General features: G+C 40.1%; 1 protein-coding gene across 1 annotated transcript in view; it reads left to right on the top strand.

The window, feature by feature from the left end:
• Positions 1-16,385, top strand: part of LOC142921711 (putative ATP-dependent DNA helicase HFM1) — a 39,089-nt gene that overhangs the window by 9,561 nt on the left and 13,143 nt on the right. Inside the window, exons 10-25 of the mRNA XM_076063021.1 lie at positions 222-310; positions 1,122-1,165; positions 1,266-1,367; positions 2,542-2,690; positions 4,283-4,377; positions 6,141-6,274; positions 7,820-7,870; positions 9,149-9,226; positions 9,834-9,925; positions 11,079-11,182; positions 11,909-11,956; positions 12,925-13,022; positions 13,129-13,266; positions 13,383-13,468; positions 13,934-14,017; positions 15,331-15,488. Of these exons, the coding sequence (XP_075919136.1) occupies positions 222-310; positions 1,122-1,165; positions 1,266-1,367; positions 2,542-2,690; positions 4,283-4,377; positions 6,141-6,274; positions 7,820-7,870; positions 9,149-9,226; positions 9,834-9,925; positions 11,079-11,182; positions 11,909-11,956; positions 12,925-13,022; positions 13,129-13,266; positions 13,383-13,468; positions 13,934-14,017; positions 15,331-15,488 (1,550 nt within the window). The remainder of the gene's footprint in view (positions 1-221; positions 311-1,121; positions 1,166-1,265; positions 1,368-2,541; positions 2,691-4,282; positions 4,378-6,140; positions 6,275-7,819; positions 7,871-9,148; positions 9,227-9,833; positions 9,926-11,078; positions 11,183-11,908; positions 11,957-12,924; positions 13,023-13,128; positions 13,267-13,382; positions 13,469-13,933; positions 14,018-15,330; positions 15,489-16,385) is intronic.

Below are 16,385 nucleotides of genomic sequence, written 5' to 3'. Positions count from 1 at the left end.
AACATTTAGCGAGCACCTGTAGAGGCCATACACATATACGTTTGCGCACACAAAACGTTATAAAAGTATGCATTTATACAATGAATATCACACCTAGTCAAGCGCACATATATAAATATTAAAATGGTTTAGGCCTTAGATATTTCACGTGTATTCCTTTGGAAGCAGGCATACTTTTTAATAGCGTGCATTGAAGGCACCTTGTGGTTATTCTTTTACAGTTCTGTGCGACGAGAAGAAGTGTTCAGCTGGCTGCAGCCACACTGGCTAAAGATGCTAAATTCATGATTGATTTCCAGCACAGGCAGAGGTAGGCGTGGGAATTGGGCTCTAGACATATTCGTGTTTCGCAAATGTTCTGTGATTAAGATATTGGTGTAAAAGTAACGGTCAAGGTGCCGTCCTCAAGTTCCTTGTTCGAGCCACTGCTGGTGTTAACCTCCGCTTGAGAGAAAAAATATGTTGAATGACTCCAATATCCACGATGATGTTGGTCGCGAAAGCCTACGTGTTAAACTGACTTCATAATTTATTTTGCAATATGAAATACGTACCGAGGCCCTTCGCTCTTATTTGCCTTAGGCCCCTCATAAGTTTAATCTGGGCCTGATCATAATGCATCTAAGGCCCAGGGAACAAGGTGATCAAGGGGAGATTGACACATGTGATTGTGAAAATTCCATACTTACACTATGGCACCAAGTCCGTCCGTAGTAATATATCACTTGAGAGAGAGATGAGCGTGCAGATACATCATCATCAGCCATGATCAATCCACTGCTGGATGAAAAGCCAACTGATATTTTTTGTTCAGTGTGCTGTGAAGATGGAGTAAGCTCAAAAGTTTGTGCCGTGGAATAAAAATGCTGAGAAGCACTACTCTAGAGGGATATTGGTCTACTCTTTCACATTGACCAGACGTGTTGGAAGAGGCAGGCGTACCCACACTTTACCCCACTACGTGCGACCTACCAATTTATGTATTTATACACTGCTCGGTGGACAGGGGCAGTGTGGGGGGGGGGGGGGGTTTAAAAGATCGCGCTCGAAGGTGGAATTGATTACAAGTCTAGCGTGCTCACCACTATACCATATATACTGGTCATTTATTGTAATTTCAGACTGCAGAAGCATGCTTCTTGCCTAAAGGATATCAAGTTGAGAGGTAAGCTTGTAAAGCCCTCACTGTTTTTAACGATGATTTAAAATAATTGCATCAAAATATCAAATTCACATTCGCGTAATTTGTTTTATTATTGTTGTAGATTTGCTGATGAAAGGAATTGCATACCATCATGCAGGGATGGAAACGTCTGATAGAAGAAACATTGAAGATGCTTTCTTGCAAGGAGAACTGCCAGTACTGTGTACGTAAAATATGAGCATATTATTTGTTCATGGAGAGATTGTAAATTGATATATGTGTCCATGCATCAGGTTTGCATGTGGCTTTGTGAAATTAGTAGGGGCTGTTATGTGTGCATATTTCAAGATTACAAACCCATACTGATATCTAACAGAGTATCCTTGCCTGTAAGCATCTGGCAGTTCACCATCAATGGTTCAAGCAAACCTGACTGGTGCTGAGACACTGAACGTTGAAACTGATCCAAAGTTCTGCTTGTGTGTTGCACCAATGCCGCTGAAATTGTGGTTACTAACAGCTGCCTTGTGACCAACCGCATGTGATACATTTGCTGCCAGATACATGATGACAGTAATTTGTAGAGTTCAATATTTTTATGATGACTTATTAACTTCACCGAGTTACTTACGCTATGTTTTGCGCATTGGGGCGGCAGCGCGCTTGACGATCGTTACAGAGGTTACACAGGTTCGCATTTGGAATGTGGCAATCCGTTATGGTTAATACTGCAAGCGTATGAATCATAGCATACTTTGTGCCATCTGCTTAAGAGTGGACATTAATTATCCCGTGGCATGATTTGAAGAGAGTAGGCTGTTGTGTGCTGGTGTCGAGGTCCAGATTTGAAAATGTTCCCACAAAATATCCAATCAGGAAGCATATAGCAATATGGCTGTCGCCTGATGAAGCTAGTTGTAATTACTGGTGAAACGTCGTACTCAGTTTGTAAATGCTGTGGCTTGGCTCTCCAACACACAACCGGTGTGCTGTACTAGTACACTACACTATACACTACATTATACACTACACTACTATACACTACACTATACACTACATTATACACTACACTACTATACACTACACTACATTATACACTACTATACACTACACTACACACTACACTACACGTTACACTAGTGCTGTACTAGTGACGAATTGGTCACGTTCTGTTTACGTGACAACCCTTACGAGTTGGCTGTGGTGGGTGGTGGTGGGTTTTAACGACACATTTATATATATCTAACCCAAAAACGTATATTATGGAGCATATAGCAACATTGCCCCTACTGCGAAACTTCTGCAGAATATGTGCACACACAGCGCTTTTTTTCGTGATTGCCTTGTGATAAAAGAATGGTGCAAATACCGAATGTTTTTATTTGATTTGTCTGCAGTCTCTACAAGTACACTGGCTATGGGTGTAAACCTTCCTGCACACCTGGTCATTGTCAAATCTACCATGCACTACACTGGGGGAGGCATGGTGCAGGAATATGGGGAAACAGATATTCTACAGATGATTGGCAGGGCAGGAAGACCACAGGTAGATGCACATATTCTGACTATATTGGTTCATACATCCTTACTTTTCGGAACTAAATATCCGTTTTCAAAACTTAAATGCATTGTGCACAAATGTATTCTAGTTTATTGGATCCCATCTCTTGAAACCCATCATGTGGACAATATAGCATCTATTTTGAAGAGGTAAAGATTTCTTGCTTATTTGTGCATTGATGTTGGTGCCCATCTACTATATACAGCCCTAAGCCAGGGGTGGACCTCCTTAATTCCAATGGAATGGGAGAGTCTTTCCAAAGGACAACCAATGTTGACTTTTTCACAAAGTGATATTTATTTTATCGACCAAAAGAGGGATGATGGGCCAAGTCGACCTCTAACCGTGAGTTGAACTCACAACCTTCCCATTGCAAGATGGCCGCTCTACCTCTGAGCCACCTGGCTGCTGCTGTTGCTGCAGAGGTAGAGCGGCCTTCCGATTGCAAGATGGCCGCTCACAACCTTCCCATTGCAAGATGGCCGCTCTACCTCTGAGCCACCTGGCTGCTGCTGCTGCAGGATGAAGTGAACTGTTGCACTATTCTTGCTCAATTATGAATGTGTCATAGCATGTTCACCATTTGTTAAAACATATACATGTGCTTTTATTTAGCAAAATAGCAAAGCGTCAATTCCAATAGGCTAACAAGCACAAGTAATAGATCATAGACGCGTGTCGCCATGCTGGAAGTGGGGAGCGGTAGTGTAGCGGTGAGCGCGCTGCGTTATAAAGCCCGAGTGACGATTATCTTAACCGGACCTGGTGCTGGCCACCCACCCCCTCGTGTGCCGTGCTTGCCTTCATAGGTGTTCGCTAACGGCACTCGCCCCAACAGCCAGTTAAGGCTCTACGGGGGATCTTTGTATTTTGTAGTAGTATATACCTGTGGTAGCAAGGGTTTGTGGATTTTTTTTTAATTTAAAGCTTTCGTGACTGCAGTAATTCATATTCTTAGCTCTTTTGGTAAAGTCACGTTGAAGGGAAACAATATATATTGTTTGTTTGACTTTACCGAAAGGTTTGTGGATTGTGCATATTTGTGTGTCATACCCACTAGAGATGGCAGTACAGAAAGTTGGTTATGAACCCATATGTGTGAACCTGTGTTTCCCCCAGGAAGTTTCGTTTCCTCCCAAACACAAAACATATCCAAATAAATCAGGCAAATATTTCAATGAAGGATCCATCTGCATTTCCTGAGACTCATTAAAGATTTTCCTGCATTTAGCTCATTATTAGTATGGCTATTTATCTATTTTTATGTGAAGTAACATACGTGATATCTTGATTTAAAGCTTTCGTGACTGCAGTAATTCATATTCTTAGTTTTTTCGGTAAAGTCACGTTGAAGAGAAACAACAGAATAACAAAATATATATAAAACAATAAAAAGTCTCACGACGTTTCGACCATAACTCAAACGGTCATCATCACACACCTGATGATGACCGTTTGAGTTATGGTCGAAACGTCGTGAGAATTTTTATTGTTTTATATATATTTTGTTATTCTGTTGTTTCTCTTCAACGTGACTTTACCGAAAAAACTAAGAATATACGTGATATCGTTTACAGTTTGATGTTTCAGCCACTGCGGTGATATTGACAAGAAATGAATTGAAAGAAAAATATGAACAAATGCTAAGTGGGACCCAGAAACTAGAAAGCAGGTAGGACACTAACGGCAGTTTTGTTATTATATGTATATATTGGGCATGAACATGTACATATTTGTGAACGTTATGTATAAAGTCAGCATCGGCATACACTGCCCGCTGAAGGCCTTCTTAGCCGTAAACATCCTTCACAGTCCAGTGATACAACAATCCACGTGTTCCATTACCTTGGCTACCACTCCATCGTTAGTTTTGAGCACTGGTCATCATTCCTACTCGTGACATGTCCTGCCCAAGCTTACTTATTTTTCTTCATAGCTTTGATGCCTCTAACGTCATCAAAAACAGACGCTGCTTCTTCTTGTTCATGCTTTCTCCCTCTCTTCCCTCCCCTCTCATTACCCCGATATCTTGGCCCCAGTGACTCCTCCGCCTTAAGTCTTTGATGCATAAAAATGCTGTGACAACACAGAGGTTATGCTTCTCGGCTCCGTGCACTCAACTTCAGCTCATCACCCACAGTAACAGACACAACGTTGGTGGCTTCTGTGACCCTGCTCCGAAGTTTGAGGCCTATTTGAAAAGTGAAAAGTGAAATGTGAAATTCAGAAGTGATTTTTTTCACCTTCAAAGTATTGTCAGCACGACATCATGCTTGTCAAACTATTATGCAGATAATTTGGATAATGCGTCTCTTCTCTCTTGTCGATTATTGCCATGCCATCTTGTTCGGCATGCCTCCTGCAAGAGTTCTCAATAGGCTGAAATTCTAGATTTGAAGCTTTCGTGACTGCAAGGATCCATACTCTTCGGTTCTATTCGGTAAAGTCACGTAGGTAAAAAATAAAACAACAAAAATCACGACGTTTCGGCCACAACACAAGCAGCCTTCATCAGGTGAAGGGATCAGGCTGTCTCGAGGACAGCGCTGAAGTGGAACACAGCCACGCTTAAAGGTCGCGGTCTGAGCGTGGCTGTGTTTCACTTCAGCGCTGTCCTCGAGACAGCCTGATCCCTTCACCTGATGAAGGATGCTTGTGTTGTGGCCGAAACGTCGTGATTTTTTGTTGTTTGATTTTTTACCTACGTGACTTTACCGAATAGAACCAAAGAGTATAATAGGCTGAAATGTTTTCACAACGCAGCTTGCCTGACTTCTGCCTATAACCGCTCCATCCGAATATATCACACATGTTCTGGAATCTCTACTTTGGCTCTTGGTGAATCTCAGAGTCGACTCTGAGATTGTGTTACTGGCCTATAAAGCACCCACCTACCTTTGGGACTTTTTGAATCCCAGTATTCTATCTCACAATCTACATTTCATGGATTCCAGTCCTCTCTGCATCCCAAAGATGAGACAGCACTCCAAGGGCGATTGGGCCTTCTGCTGTGTGGTTCCCCATCTGTGGAATGCCCTCCCCAGCCATATTCGTGATTTTGGGCATTGTCGATGTTATTAAGTCACGATTGAAAACTGACGCCCATACTATTTCTTTGGAACACTAGACCAATTACTTAGTGCAAAGTATTAAATGTTGACATTGTCACATGTAACAGCACGTTGGTTCTTTTGAGGAGAAGTACCACATCAAAATAAACATTTATTTTGTATTATACTATCTTGTTCATGATCTTCACAATTTCACGCTGTAATGAAAACTTTCTCAATTTATTTAAAGATACGTTCAGAATGATGTGTTTTTTTTCCTACATTTTGTGAATTTCCATCAATCAGCTTCCCCTCTGCAACTTTCATGTTCCCATTGCTATAAAGTAGCTACCGTGAATTTGTGAACACCTTCGGTCTCCTGCAGTTTGCACATGAATTTAACAGAGCACCTCAATGCGGAGATTGTACTGCACACGATCACAGATGTCAACGTGGCATTGGATTGGATCCGATCCACATTCCTGTACATTTGGGCACTCAAAAACCCAAAGTATTACAGTAAGAAATGCATTTACAATTCAAAATTAAAACGTACAATATTCGCGTGATTATACTATCGCAATGTGTGCGATAGTATAATCACTAGGTTACAATGATGCATATAAAAGGAATAACAATAAACATGAGTAGGTGTATTGGAAAAGGTTGAGTTACCTATTCGAGCATTTATTTCAGAAAATTATCAAGAACATACATGTGTTCTTGAGTCGTGTAGGTATTTTGGAAGGATGTATATACATGCGTGTCCTATTAATTTTCGAATGAAACACAAAATAACGTGATGTACATTATGTAGGTTTGTGTTGAGCGAAGACCCATATCAGACAGAGAGGGCCCTTGCCTGTAAACACCTGGCAGTTCGTTTAACACGTAGGCTTTCGGGACCAATATCATCCATAATAGTTGTTTTAATATTGTATATAAATGTGTTGATAAACCCACCACCACCCTGATGAAGCTAGTTGTAATTACTGGCGAAAAGTCGTACTCAGTTTGTAAATGTTGTGGCTCTGCAACACATCGGTGTGCTGTACTAGTATACTACACTATACACTACATTATATACTACACTATGCACTACACTATACACTACTATACACTACACTATACACTACTATACACTACACTACTATACACTACACTATACACTACACTATACACTACACTATATACTACATTATACACTACACTATACACTACACTATACACTGCACTACTATACACTACTATACACTACACTACTATACACTACACTATACACTACAGTATATACTACTATACACTACACTATACACTACACTATACACTACACTACACACTACACACTACACTATACACTACACTATACACTACACTATATACTACTATACACTACACTATACACTACACTATACACTACTATACACTACACTATACACTACACACTAGTGCTGTACTAGTGATGAATTGGCACGTTCTGTTTACGTGGCAACCCTTACTAGTTGACTGTGTCGGGTGGTGGCGGGTTTTAACGACACAACATTTCTATATTTACGCGATCTCACCCAAAAAAACTATATTATGGATCTGGCAGTTCACCTGCATTGGCTCACACAATCCTGACTTGACACTGAATTGCAAAACCGGTCCACAGTTTTGCTTGTGTTGAACCAATGCACTAAAACATTGTGTGAAACCATCTTTGGGTATTTTGAGCCATTATGCCTTTGCATAGATCAGCTATTGTAATATAAAACAGTAATTTTAGCTGTAATTACATTTCACGTTTGGGGCTTTCAAAAATATTATGAGCTGACTGGAGGAAATAACACGTTTGAATGTTCTTAAGTACAAAGGACACAATTACGGTATATTTGTAAGGAGTGAATATTAAACATTCTGACAATTTAGAGTTTGTTCATTGACATCAAGTGTTTACGTAGTTTTGACTTTGACTATGACAAGATATTCAACTGTTAAAGCCATTTTAAGTACATCTCAAGCGATGCATAAAAAGGCAGCATACTGAAAAATAAATGTACTCTGTACGAATCACTGATACAGAATTTGCCGCTGGTCTGAACAAAGAGGACATTGAGAAGCAACTTCTGCAAGGTATAGTGATATTAACATAATCTAACATCAAACTGTAATTTTACTGGAATAATAGTAGACAATTTGAAACTGAGAGAAATACAACTGTTTGCTTGTGTTTTTCGTACGTTACTGTCTTCAGCCACCACGCGACAGGTCAACACACTTCTGTCTTTGATTCTTCCCCCTGGTACTGATGCTTTCCAGTCCTTGTGAATTCCCTCCCACGGTCTCACTTCTCAAGCTCTTACAACCTTGCTCAATTCAAGAAACCTGTCTACTTGTTAGAAGATGAAACACTGAGAATAAAACCCATATACGCAGCCTCTGAAAGAGCCAGTTGGTCAATTCAAGTTGTTCCTTGTGTTTCCACTACAAGCAGCATGATTTTCAATGATTTAAAATTGAGACAAATTAAACGTTGATTTGAAGCTTTCGTGACTGCAGGAATCCAGACTCAGTAGACAAAATAAAATAAAACAAAACATCATAAATATCACGACGTTTCGATCGCAACACAACAAGCGGTCGTCCTCGGGCGTAAAAAATAATAATTCAGCAGTGTGAACAGCTGAACCAGCGAGAGAGCTTTCGTGACTCAGGAAGGCTACTTGTGTTGTGGCCGAAACGTCGCAAGAATTTTATTGTATTATGTTTTATTTTTGTTATTGTATTTCCATTCTACGTGGTGACTTTGCCGAAAGAACCAATCAGATGAGCTCTCTCGCAGCTCTCTCGCTGGTTCAGCTGTTTCACTGATGGAGGATTTTTTTCCACCTGAGGGCGACCGCTTGTTGTGTTGCGATCGAAACTTCGTGATTTATTATTTGTCAGTTTAATTAAATTTTTCTGCCTACGTGACTTCACCGAAAGAACCAATGAGTATGAGACGCATTGATTTTTCTTTAATTGTATTGATTTAACGATCGTTATGTCAAAATAATTAAGCTGACAATATGCCTTCTTCCCATAGCTGTCTCTCCGCATAAAAAGTAGAATCATTGTTTTTTAACATATCCAATCAGCCACACGGCCTTCTGGGAGTGAATATTTTCAGCAGCAACAAACAATCTGGACCGGTTTCGACATTCAATGTATAAGCAGTCAGGCTTGTTTGAAGCAATACTCGTGACCTGCCAGACATGAATAGGCAATGATCTACTCTGTTAGCTATGAATGTTTCAAGCAGATTTTAGATTTTAGTGGAGAGACAAATATGGGAAGGCATAATACCTGCTTAGTTAATTTGTTGTCTTGTCCACAACGACGTTCATGTTTCTTTTGCATTATTTATTTCAGAACTATGCTTAGAGAGTTTGAACTCGCTGGCAGCTTACAAGCTAATTTGTATGCAGAATGGGGATATTAAGCCAACAGGTAAATAATCCTTCTGCTGAAACAGCATATCATGACGTGTTTGTTCGCTGTATTTGTGACGAAAAAACATAATGTCATTTCGCATTTTCATGTTGTGTATAGCGTCCAGTCGTCAATGCAAATCGGCATTTCAGAACGTGCTGTAGAATTTGTCACGTGCGCAGGTTCCTAACGGAGGCACGGTGGGGGGGGGACCCCCAGACAAGAATGGGGGGCAGTGAGAACCTTCGCCAACTATTGCCCGAGCCTTGGAGCTGCTTATTTTGGGATGTGTCGCCAACTCCATTAATTGATGAGTGTCTGTGCATGGAAAAACCCCCACCTGTGCAAGGGGTGGTAACTCAATATCCGTGCGTACGGATATAATGAATTTGCTCTCCCGCCATACCCCTGGCAAGCCGAGAATATGGCGATCTTGGCAACCTTGGGAAGGGAGTTTTACCAATTTGTGTTTGATCCAACAACCCTGCATTACAGGCACGATGTATAGCCGCCACCAGCACCCTGGCATTTAATTACAGTTTATTTTAACATATCATGGGACCTCCTTTGCCTTTGCTTTCATGTGTTTTGCTATTTTAACAAAAAATGGTTTGATATTGTCCAGATGTTGGTAGATTGATGGCTTACTACTACGTGGCATTTGATACCATCAAGCTGTTTGGCACAATACAGGGCTCGGAAGCCGTGCAAGACCTGGTAAGTGAGGTCACAGGGTTGGTTTCTCATTGTTCCACATCACCATCAACTTACGTTAACAAGGCTTGCTGCGGCAATGTCCCCTTACTTAGCAGACGGTCGAGACCCCTGAAAGGGTTCGTGACAACGCATTACAGGTGGTGACTGTAATGATGTTAACAGACAAGGATATGTGTGTTTATGTGACACATAGCAAACAACCACAACGACTCACAGCAGCGGATTTGACAAGCGGCTGTAAATTATCATTTTGGATGTTTGACAATAGGCCGTGAATTATTTTGTAAGAAACAAATTAATAAGCGGACTTACAATTGTGCAGATAATTGAGCAGTTTTTAGCCATGTTTGGCGATCATCATCGTTTGTATCTATACAGTGCACCTTATTGGAGTAAGGATACCGTCTCATTTTAGTTTTACTTACAAAGACAGACTTTTAGTTTATTACTGCATACATCGTTGCTGACAATTCTATCAATCGGTGTGCATCTGGCACAAGGTTCAACTAACACCTACGTTTTAAGACATAATCAATGCATTGTACAGCGGCATTCAGAACCAAGTCAAAGTGATTTCCTGCCCAAATAAGCACTGAGGTTATCCATCTACCGTTGACAGCCCTGAGACTATCGTGGAGAATCCACAATCCTATGACAGGGGTCTCTCTGCAGCGCAACCACCGTTGACTTACTAACAGAGTGCTGCTCATGTTATCAAACTCGGAGGGAAGGTGGGTTGAGTCAACTCACCAGCAGTATTTGAACTTGGAGCCTGCCGTCTGTGAGCCACTCACTTACACTAGTTGAGCCACCAGGTTATAACTCCCGCGTGTATTTTACAAGAGAGTATTTTTGCGATTAGCAATTAGCTGAATTGATACATTTTGCTCCTGATCTCTTTGAACACATTTTCGGTTTAGGACACCTTGTATTGTAAACGTTTTGGAGGTTTGTAATTGCCGTTAAATACCGATTTGTTTCCGTAATGGATGTGGGTTTAGTGTCAGGGCAGATTTGGGAGCTCACCGTGTGTCTATTGTGCAGCAGCTGCGGGATTCTGACGGAGGGTGGAATTCTTTTTAATTCTGTGTAGTAGTAGCATCAATGATTTTGGCCATGATGATGACATCTTGATCTTTGACCTTTTTTACAGGTGACTCTTATCTCAAGCTGTCGAGAGTATAAAGACATCACGCTCCGCGTTAATGAGAAGAAAACCCTGAACACATTGAACTTGGCCAAAAAGCACACGATACGGTAACAATCAGTGACACGTCACCAAATAACCATTAGCATCGTCGTAAAGAATGGAAGAAAAAAAAAATAAGCGTACAATATGCCTCCTTCACATATCTGTCCATCCACATAAAATAATCTATATATTTTACACATCCTATCAACCACGTGGAATTATGGGAGTGCATCATTTCAGCAGACTTGGTATCACACAACCAAACTCTGGACTGGTTTTGACATTCCGTGTCTCATCAGCAGTCACTTTTGTTTAAACCAATGTAGGTGAATTGCCATATGTAAATATACAATTATGCATACTGTGTATTGGTAAAGTTACATTACAATTAATTGCAATTTTACATGGTATATTTGGCCAGTTTGAAGAATGTTAGGTATTTTTTTTAAGATCCTGTGTTAATGTCATTACATTTTTTGGAATAAAAATCCAGAACCTACACTGGAATAATCTTGAAAGTTTCATATCAAATTTTTTATCGGTCTAAAATTTTGATTCTAATTATCTAATTTAAAAGGTTTCTCGGATAGTGAAACATCAAGTGTGAAAACATTTACATATTTGAGACAATAGTAGTTGTGAATGTATTACGTATTTAAAAATATTGTATGGATAAACGAATGGGGTTTAAGTCTGTATTAGCACATTTTAAGTGTATATTGTATATTCAGTGTGTATTAGTTATTTGGACAAACCATTATGAGTGAATCTGAATGCTTCTGTCATTTCAGATTTCCAATATCCGGTAAAATAAAAACCAGTGAAATGAAAATAAACTGGTAAGTACAGCTATGATTTCAATGCTCCTGTTAAGATGACACATATGTACATTTGGAGTTGGTTATGAACTTTCTTTATAGTTAGCAACGCAACTTCGTGTTTAGGGTTTTAATATTCTACACATTTGCAGATTATTATCCATTTGATATCACCATACAGATGACACTCATTTTAACACTCGAAACTGCATCTATATTGCAAAAACAGTTTGTTCAAGTGGATAATTAAGCTTTTGCTACACAATTGAAATGATTTTGATTTAAAGCTTTCGTGACTGCAGTAATTCATATTTTTAGCTCTTTCGGTAAAGTCACGTTGAAGGGAAACAATAAAATATAAAATATATATAAACAATACAAATTCTCACGACGTTTCGACCATAACACAAACGGTCGTCATCAGGTGTGTAGGTTTGTATTGACACTCATTTACAAACCGACACACCTAATGACGACCGTTTGTGTTATGGTCGAAACGTCGTGAGAATGTTTATTGTTTTATATGTATTTTATTGTTTTATTGTTTCCCTTCAACGTGACTTTACCGAAAGAGCTAAGAATATAAAACATTGTTTTATATATATTATTTTATTGTTCCCCTTCAACGTGACTTTACCGAAAGAGCTAAGAATATAAAACAATGCTTTATATATTATTATTATTATTATTATTTAATTGTTCCCCTTCAACGTGACTTTACCGAAAGAGCTAAGATTATAAAACATTGTTTTATATATATTATTATTTTATTGTTCCCCTTCAACGTGACTTTACCGAAAGAGCTAAGAATATAAAACATTGTTTTATATATATTATTATTTTATTGTTCCCCTTCAACGTGACTTTACCGAAAGAGCTAAGAATATAAAACATTGATTTATATATATTATTATTATTTTATTGTTTCCCTTCAACGTGACTTTACCAAAAGAGCTAAGAATATAATTGAAATGACGCGTTGTTTGTAGTCTCATTCAAGCTCAGCTGGGATGTGTACTGGTGCAAGATTTTGCATTGATGCAGGACACTGCCAAAATCTTCAGGACTGGAATCCGTCTTACAAAATGTAAGTTTAAACTGCACTATTTAAACGAATGTACATTGTTTCTGAAGTTAACGTTTAAATGCATGACAGTATTTACATCCGTTATATCTCCGTTTTGTGGTTGTAGGTCTTGCCGAATTTTTGCAGCAAAAGGATAAGCAGAATAATTTCCAGGCCGTGCTGAATGCTGTCCACCTCGCTAAATGTTTTCATGCAAAGCTTTGGGAAAATTCACCTTCCGTTTTGAAACAACTTGAAAAAATCGGTAATTATAATCTCTTTCAGGTATAAGAGCAACACATACAAATTATTTACAACCACGCATTCTTTTCAGAAGACCCTTCAATTAAACATTACTTAACCTCAGTGTTTCTGCTGTAGGCTTCTCAATGTCCAGCGCACTGGTCAACGCTGGATTGACATCTTTTGAGAAAATTGCAAACACTCATGGACGGGAAATTGAGTTGGTGAGATAATGGGTGTAGTGTTAATCTCCACAACATGTACCTATGTTTGTGCCGGTGTTTAGCGCACTTCCCAGTACAATTATACGGTAGCTACACCGTAAATGACATTGGCCCAGTGGCAGCGCTTGTTCCAGAAGCTCGCAGTTCGAATCTGGCAGACCGCTCTGGTTAATTATACTGCGGATTTATTCACCGTAAAATGCTCGACGCCATCTTCTTCAAAATGGACGTCACAGACCCCCATGATGGCATGCCAAGAAGACCGTTGTGTACCGGCGTGATTGTCCAAATTAGCAAAATGTAAAAAGTAACTTGCAAATTGCTCAATTGGGAAACACATTACAATCGTCACCCTTCCTTAATAATAGGAACACCCGCCAATGATGAGCGTATTTCTTGTTTGTAAACAACATTGCAACAAAACCGAATGACGTTTTGCTGGCGGTGCATTCCTCCGTTGTGCAGATAGTGAACAGACACCCTCCGTTTGGGAACCAGATCAAAGAAGCCGTGCAGCATCTGCCCAAGTACCAAGTCAGAGTGGAGCAGGTGCATGAGACGGAACCCCGACTCCAATCAAAGATTTCACATTGCTAAAAACAACTAATGCACATACTTTTTGGTTCTATTCGGTAAAGTCACGAAGGTAAAAAATAAAACAACAAAAATCACGACGTTTCGGCAACAATACAAGCGGCCTTTTTTTTCTTCACCTGATGAAGGCCGCTTGTGTTGTGGTTGAAACGTTGTGATTTTTGCTGTTTTATTTTTTTACCTACGTGACTTCACCGAATAGAACCAAAAAGTATGGATCCTTGCAGTCACGAAAGCTTCAAATCTAGAAACTAATGCACAGTCACATGGCTCGGGTGAAAATCAATTTCCCTTTAAGTGCGTTGCTACTTTCAACGTACTCAAAGCAGCAGGCTTTCAAAGGCAAACGTCAATCAGGACTTTGCCAAATACCTGTGAAACCATCCATCTATGTGGCTCAATTTCCCCGCCTATAGCCCGCATACGCATATAACCCGCAGACGCATGTACCCCGGTTAAACAAAGTGCGCCCACTTGAAACATTGTCGTTTCATTGTGCAAGCAATTCGAATCATTTCAAACATGTTAACGCGTGCAATTTTAGTGCGAGTGGTTTATTCAGCAGTGCTTTAGTCAAAGGTACTGGAAGTGTTGCGCAGTGAAAAAATTAAACGAGTTATGACATGTCACACGTGTAAAATATTTTAGGGACAGCCCGCATCTGCATATACCCCACGGGGTCTTGTTTTGTTTTGTAAAAAGTGGTATAACCCGCGGGTTATATGCGGGAAAATACGGAACTCGAAACAGCATGAGTCTGAAGACAAACATTAATTAGTGTTTTGATAATACTGCACCTGTGAAACTATCCATGTGGCTCAGCAGTGGAGTGAGCGACCCGCCATCGGAATGTTTGCGAGTTCAAGTCGTAGCTGGGAGTTGACTCACTCCATCATCCCTCCGTGGTAGATAAAATAGGCACCGATTTGTGGGGAAGTCAACAGCGATTGTTTGATGGGTTATATAGAGACGCATTGTTTCCACCACTGTCTCAGGGGTTGTAAATGAGAGATGGTCACCACCTCAATGCTCATTTGAGAAAGAAAGAGTACTTGTAATGCCACCCAGTATCTTGGTATAGACGTGATGACAACAGTGGGGCAAGTGGCCGTTGCTGTCATTTGTTAAATGTTTTTTCACTAGGTTTTAAATGAAGGAATCGACTATTTAACGTTTATCTTCACCTTAGTAATATTCAATTTAAATTAATGGCTTGGTAAGCTTTGCATATCATCAATTCAGAATGACACTGGTTGCTTTTTTTCCAGGGTAACCGGTACTACAAAGGTGTGGCTGAGGTGATAATTACAGTGATACTAAAGAACTGTGCGGACCTACAGTCTCACCGCACAGCTCCAAACAACCACTGCTGCACGCTACTACTGGGCAACGCCGACAACAACCTCGTCCATCGGCAAATCATCACGTGCGCTTAAATTACACATCGCAGCAATTGTGACAAGGCCACGTGTTTTTTTTCTATGTTGAATCGAACAAAATAATCGTTTTGCCTGATAATTAGAGACCCAGACATCGCACCTCCTTGCTTTGACATACCTCAAAGACACCGGTGAACCATCGACCACATCACAACATCAAACAGGCCAACGCGCACGTCTCCTGCAGTGCGATCAGTGGCCATGCAACCCAAACTATGGACCAGACAGTAAACCACTGTGGTCTCTGCTCTCCTTCAACCGAGCAGTATAAAAACGACACAAACTCGCTCCTGAAGCTCTCGTGGTTTATCAGATCTCGACATTGGCATTCAGCCCCTGAACATACAGCAATATAAAGGAATAGAGCATGATAATTAGCATCATATAGAAGTAAATGTAACAAAATAAATAGGCAGGCATTACGCCTCCTTCCTATATGTAAACAACATTGTTCCTAAAAACAAATGTAACAACATTTTAAATGCACTTGTTACTGGAATTTTTTTTTATAATAATCACCTGTTTTTGATAGGGCCTTTTACTCTGGGGTGTCTATGAGCGCTTGACGCGCAATAAGCGACTTACACCACGTCTCAGAAACATTTAAATGGGCACCCCCAGTGACAACTGTCCCTGTGGACACAAGGAGATTTAGCACCTGGCCTGCAATTGGGCATAAGGTTGCCAGTAGGGGGCGATGGTTGCTGTGTGTAATTCCAATTTAGTAATTTTTTACGTATTTCTGTATTCGTATTTGTCAACGAGTCGAACTGGTCTACTCGTTTTGAATGTCAAAAATCTTTAACGTCAGTGCAACATAGCGCACATATTTAATTATTAAGACACCTGCAGTAATAGTAAGTTGCGGAAACTACATATACAAC

Source organism: Petromyzon marinus, unplaced genomic scaffold (genome assembly GCF_048934315.1).
Source record: "Petromyzon marinus isolate PM22_M1 ecotype Great Lakes invasive population unplaced genomic scaffold, UKy_Petmar_22M1.pri1.0 PM_G_Scaffold_86, whole genome shotgun sequence".
In the NCBI taxonomy this organism is placed as follows: domain Eukaryota; kingdom Metazoa; phylum Chordata; class Hyperoartia; order Petromyzontiformes; family Petromyzontidae; genus Petromyzon; species Petromyzon marinus.
The sequence above is the reverse complement of the archived record's forward strand: the minus strand, read 5'-3'. Positions and strand labels throughout refer to the sequence as shown.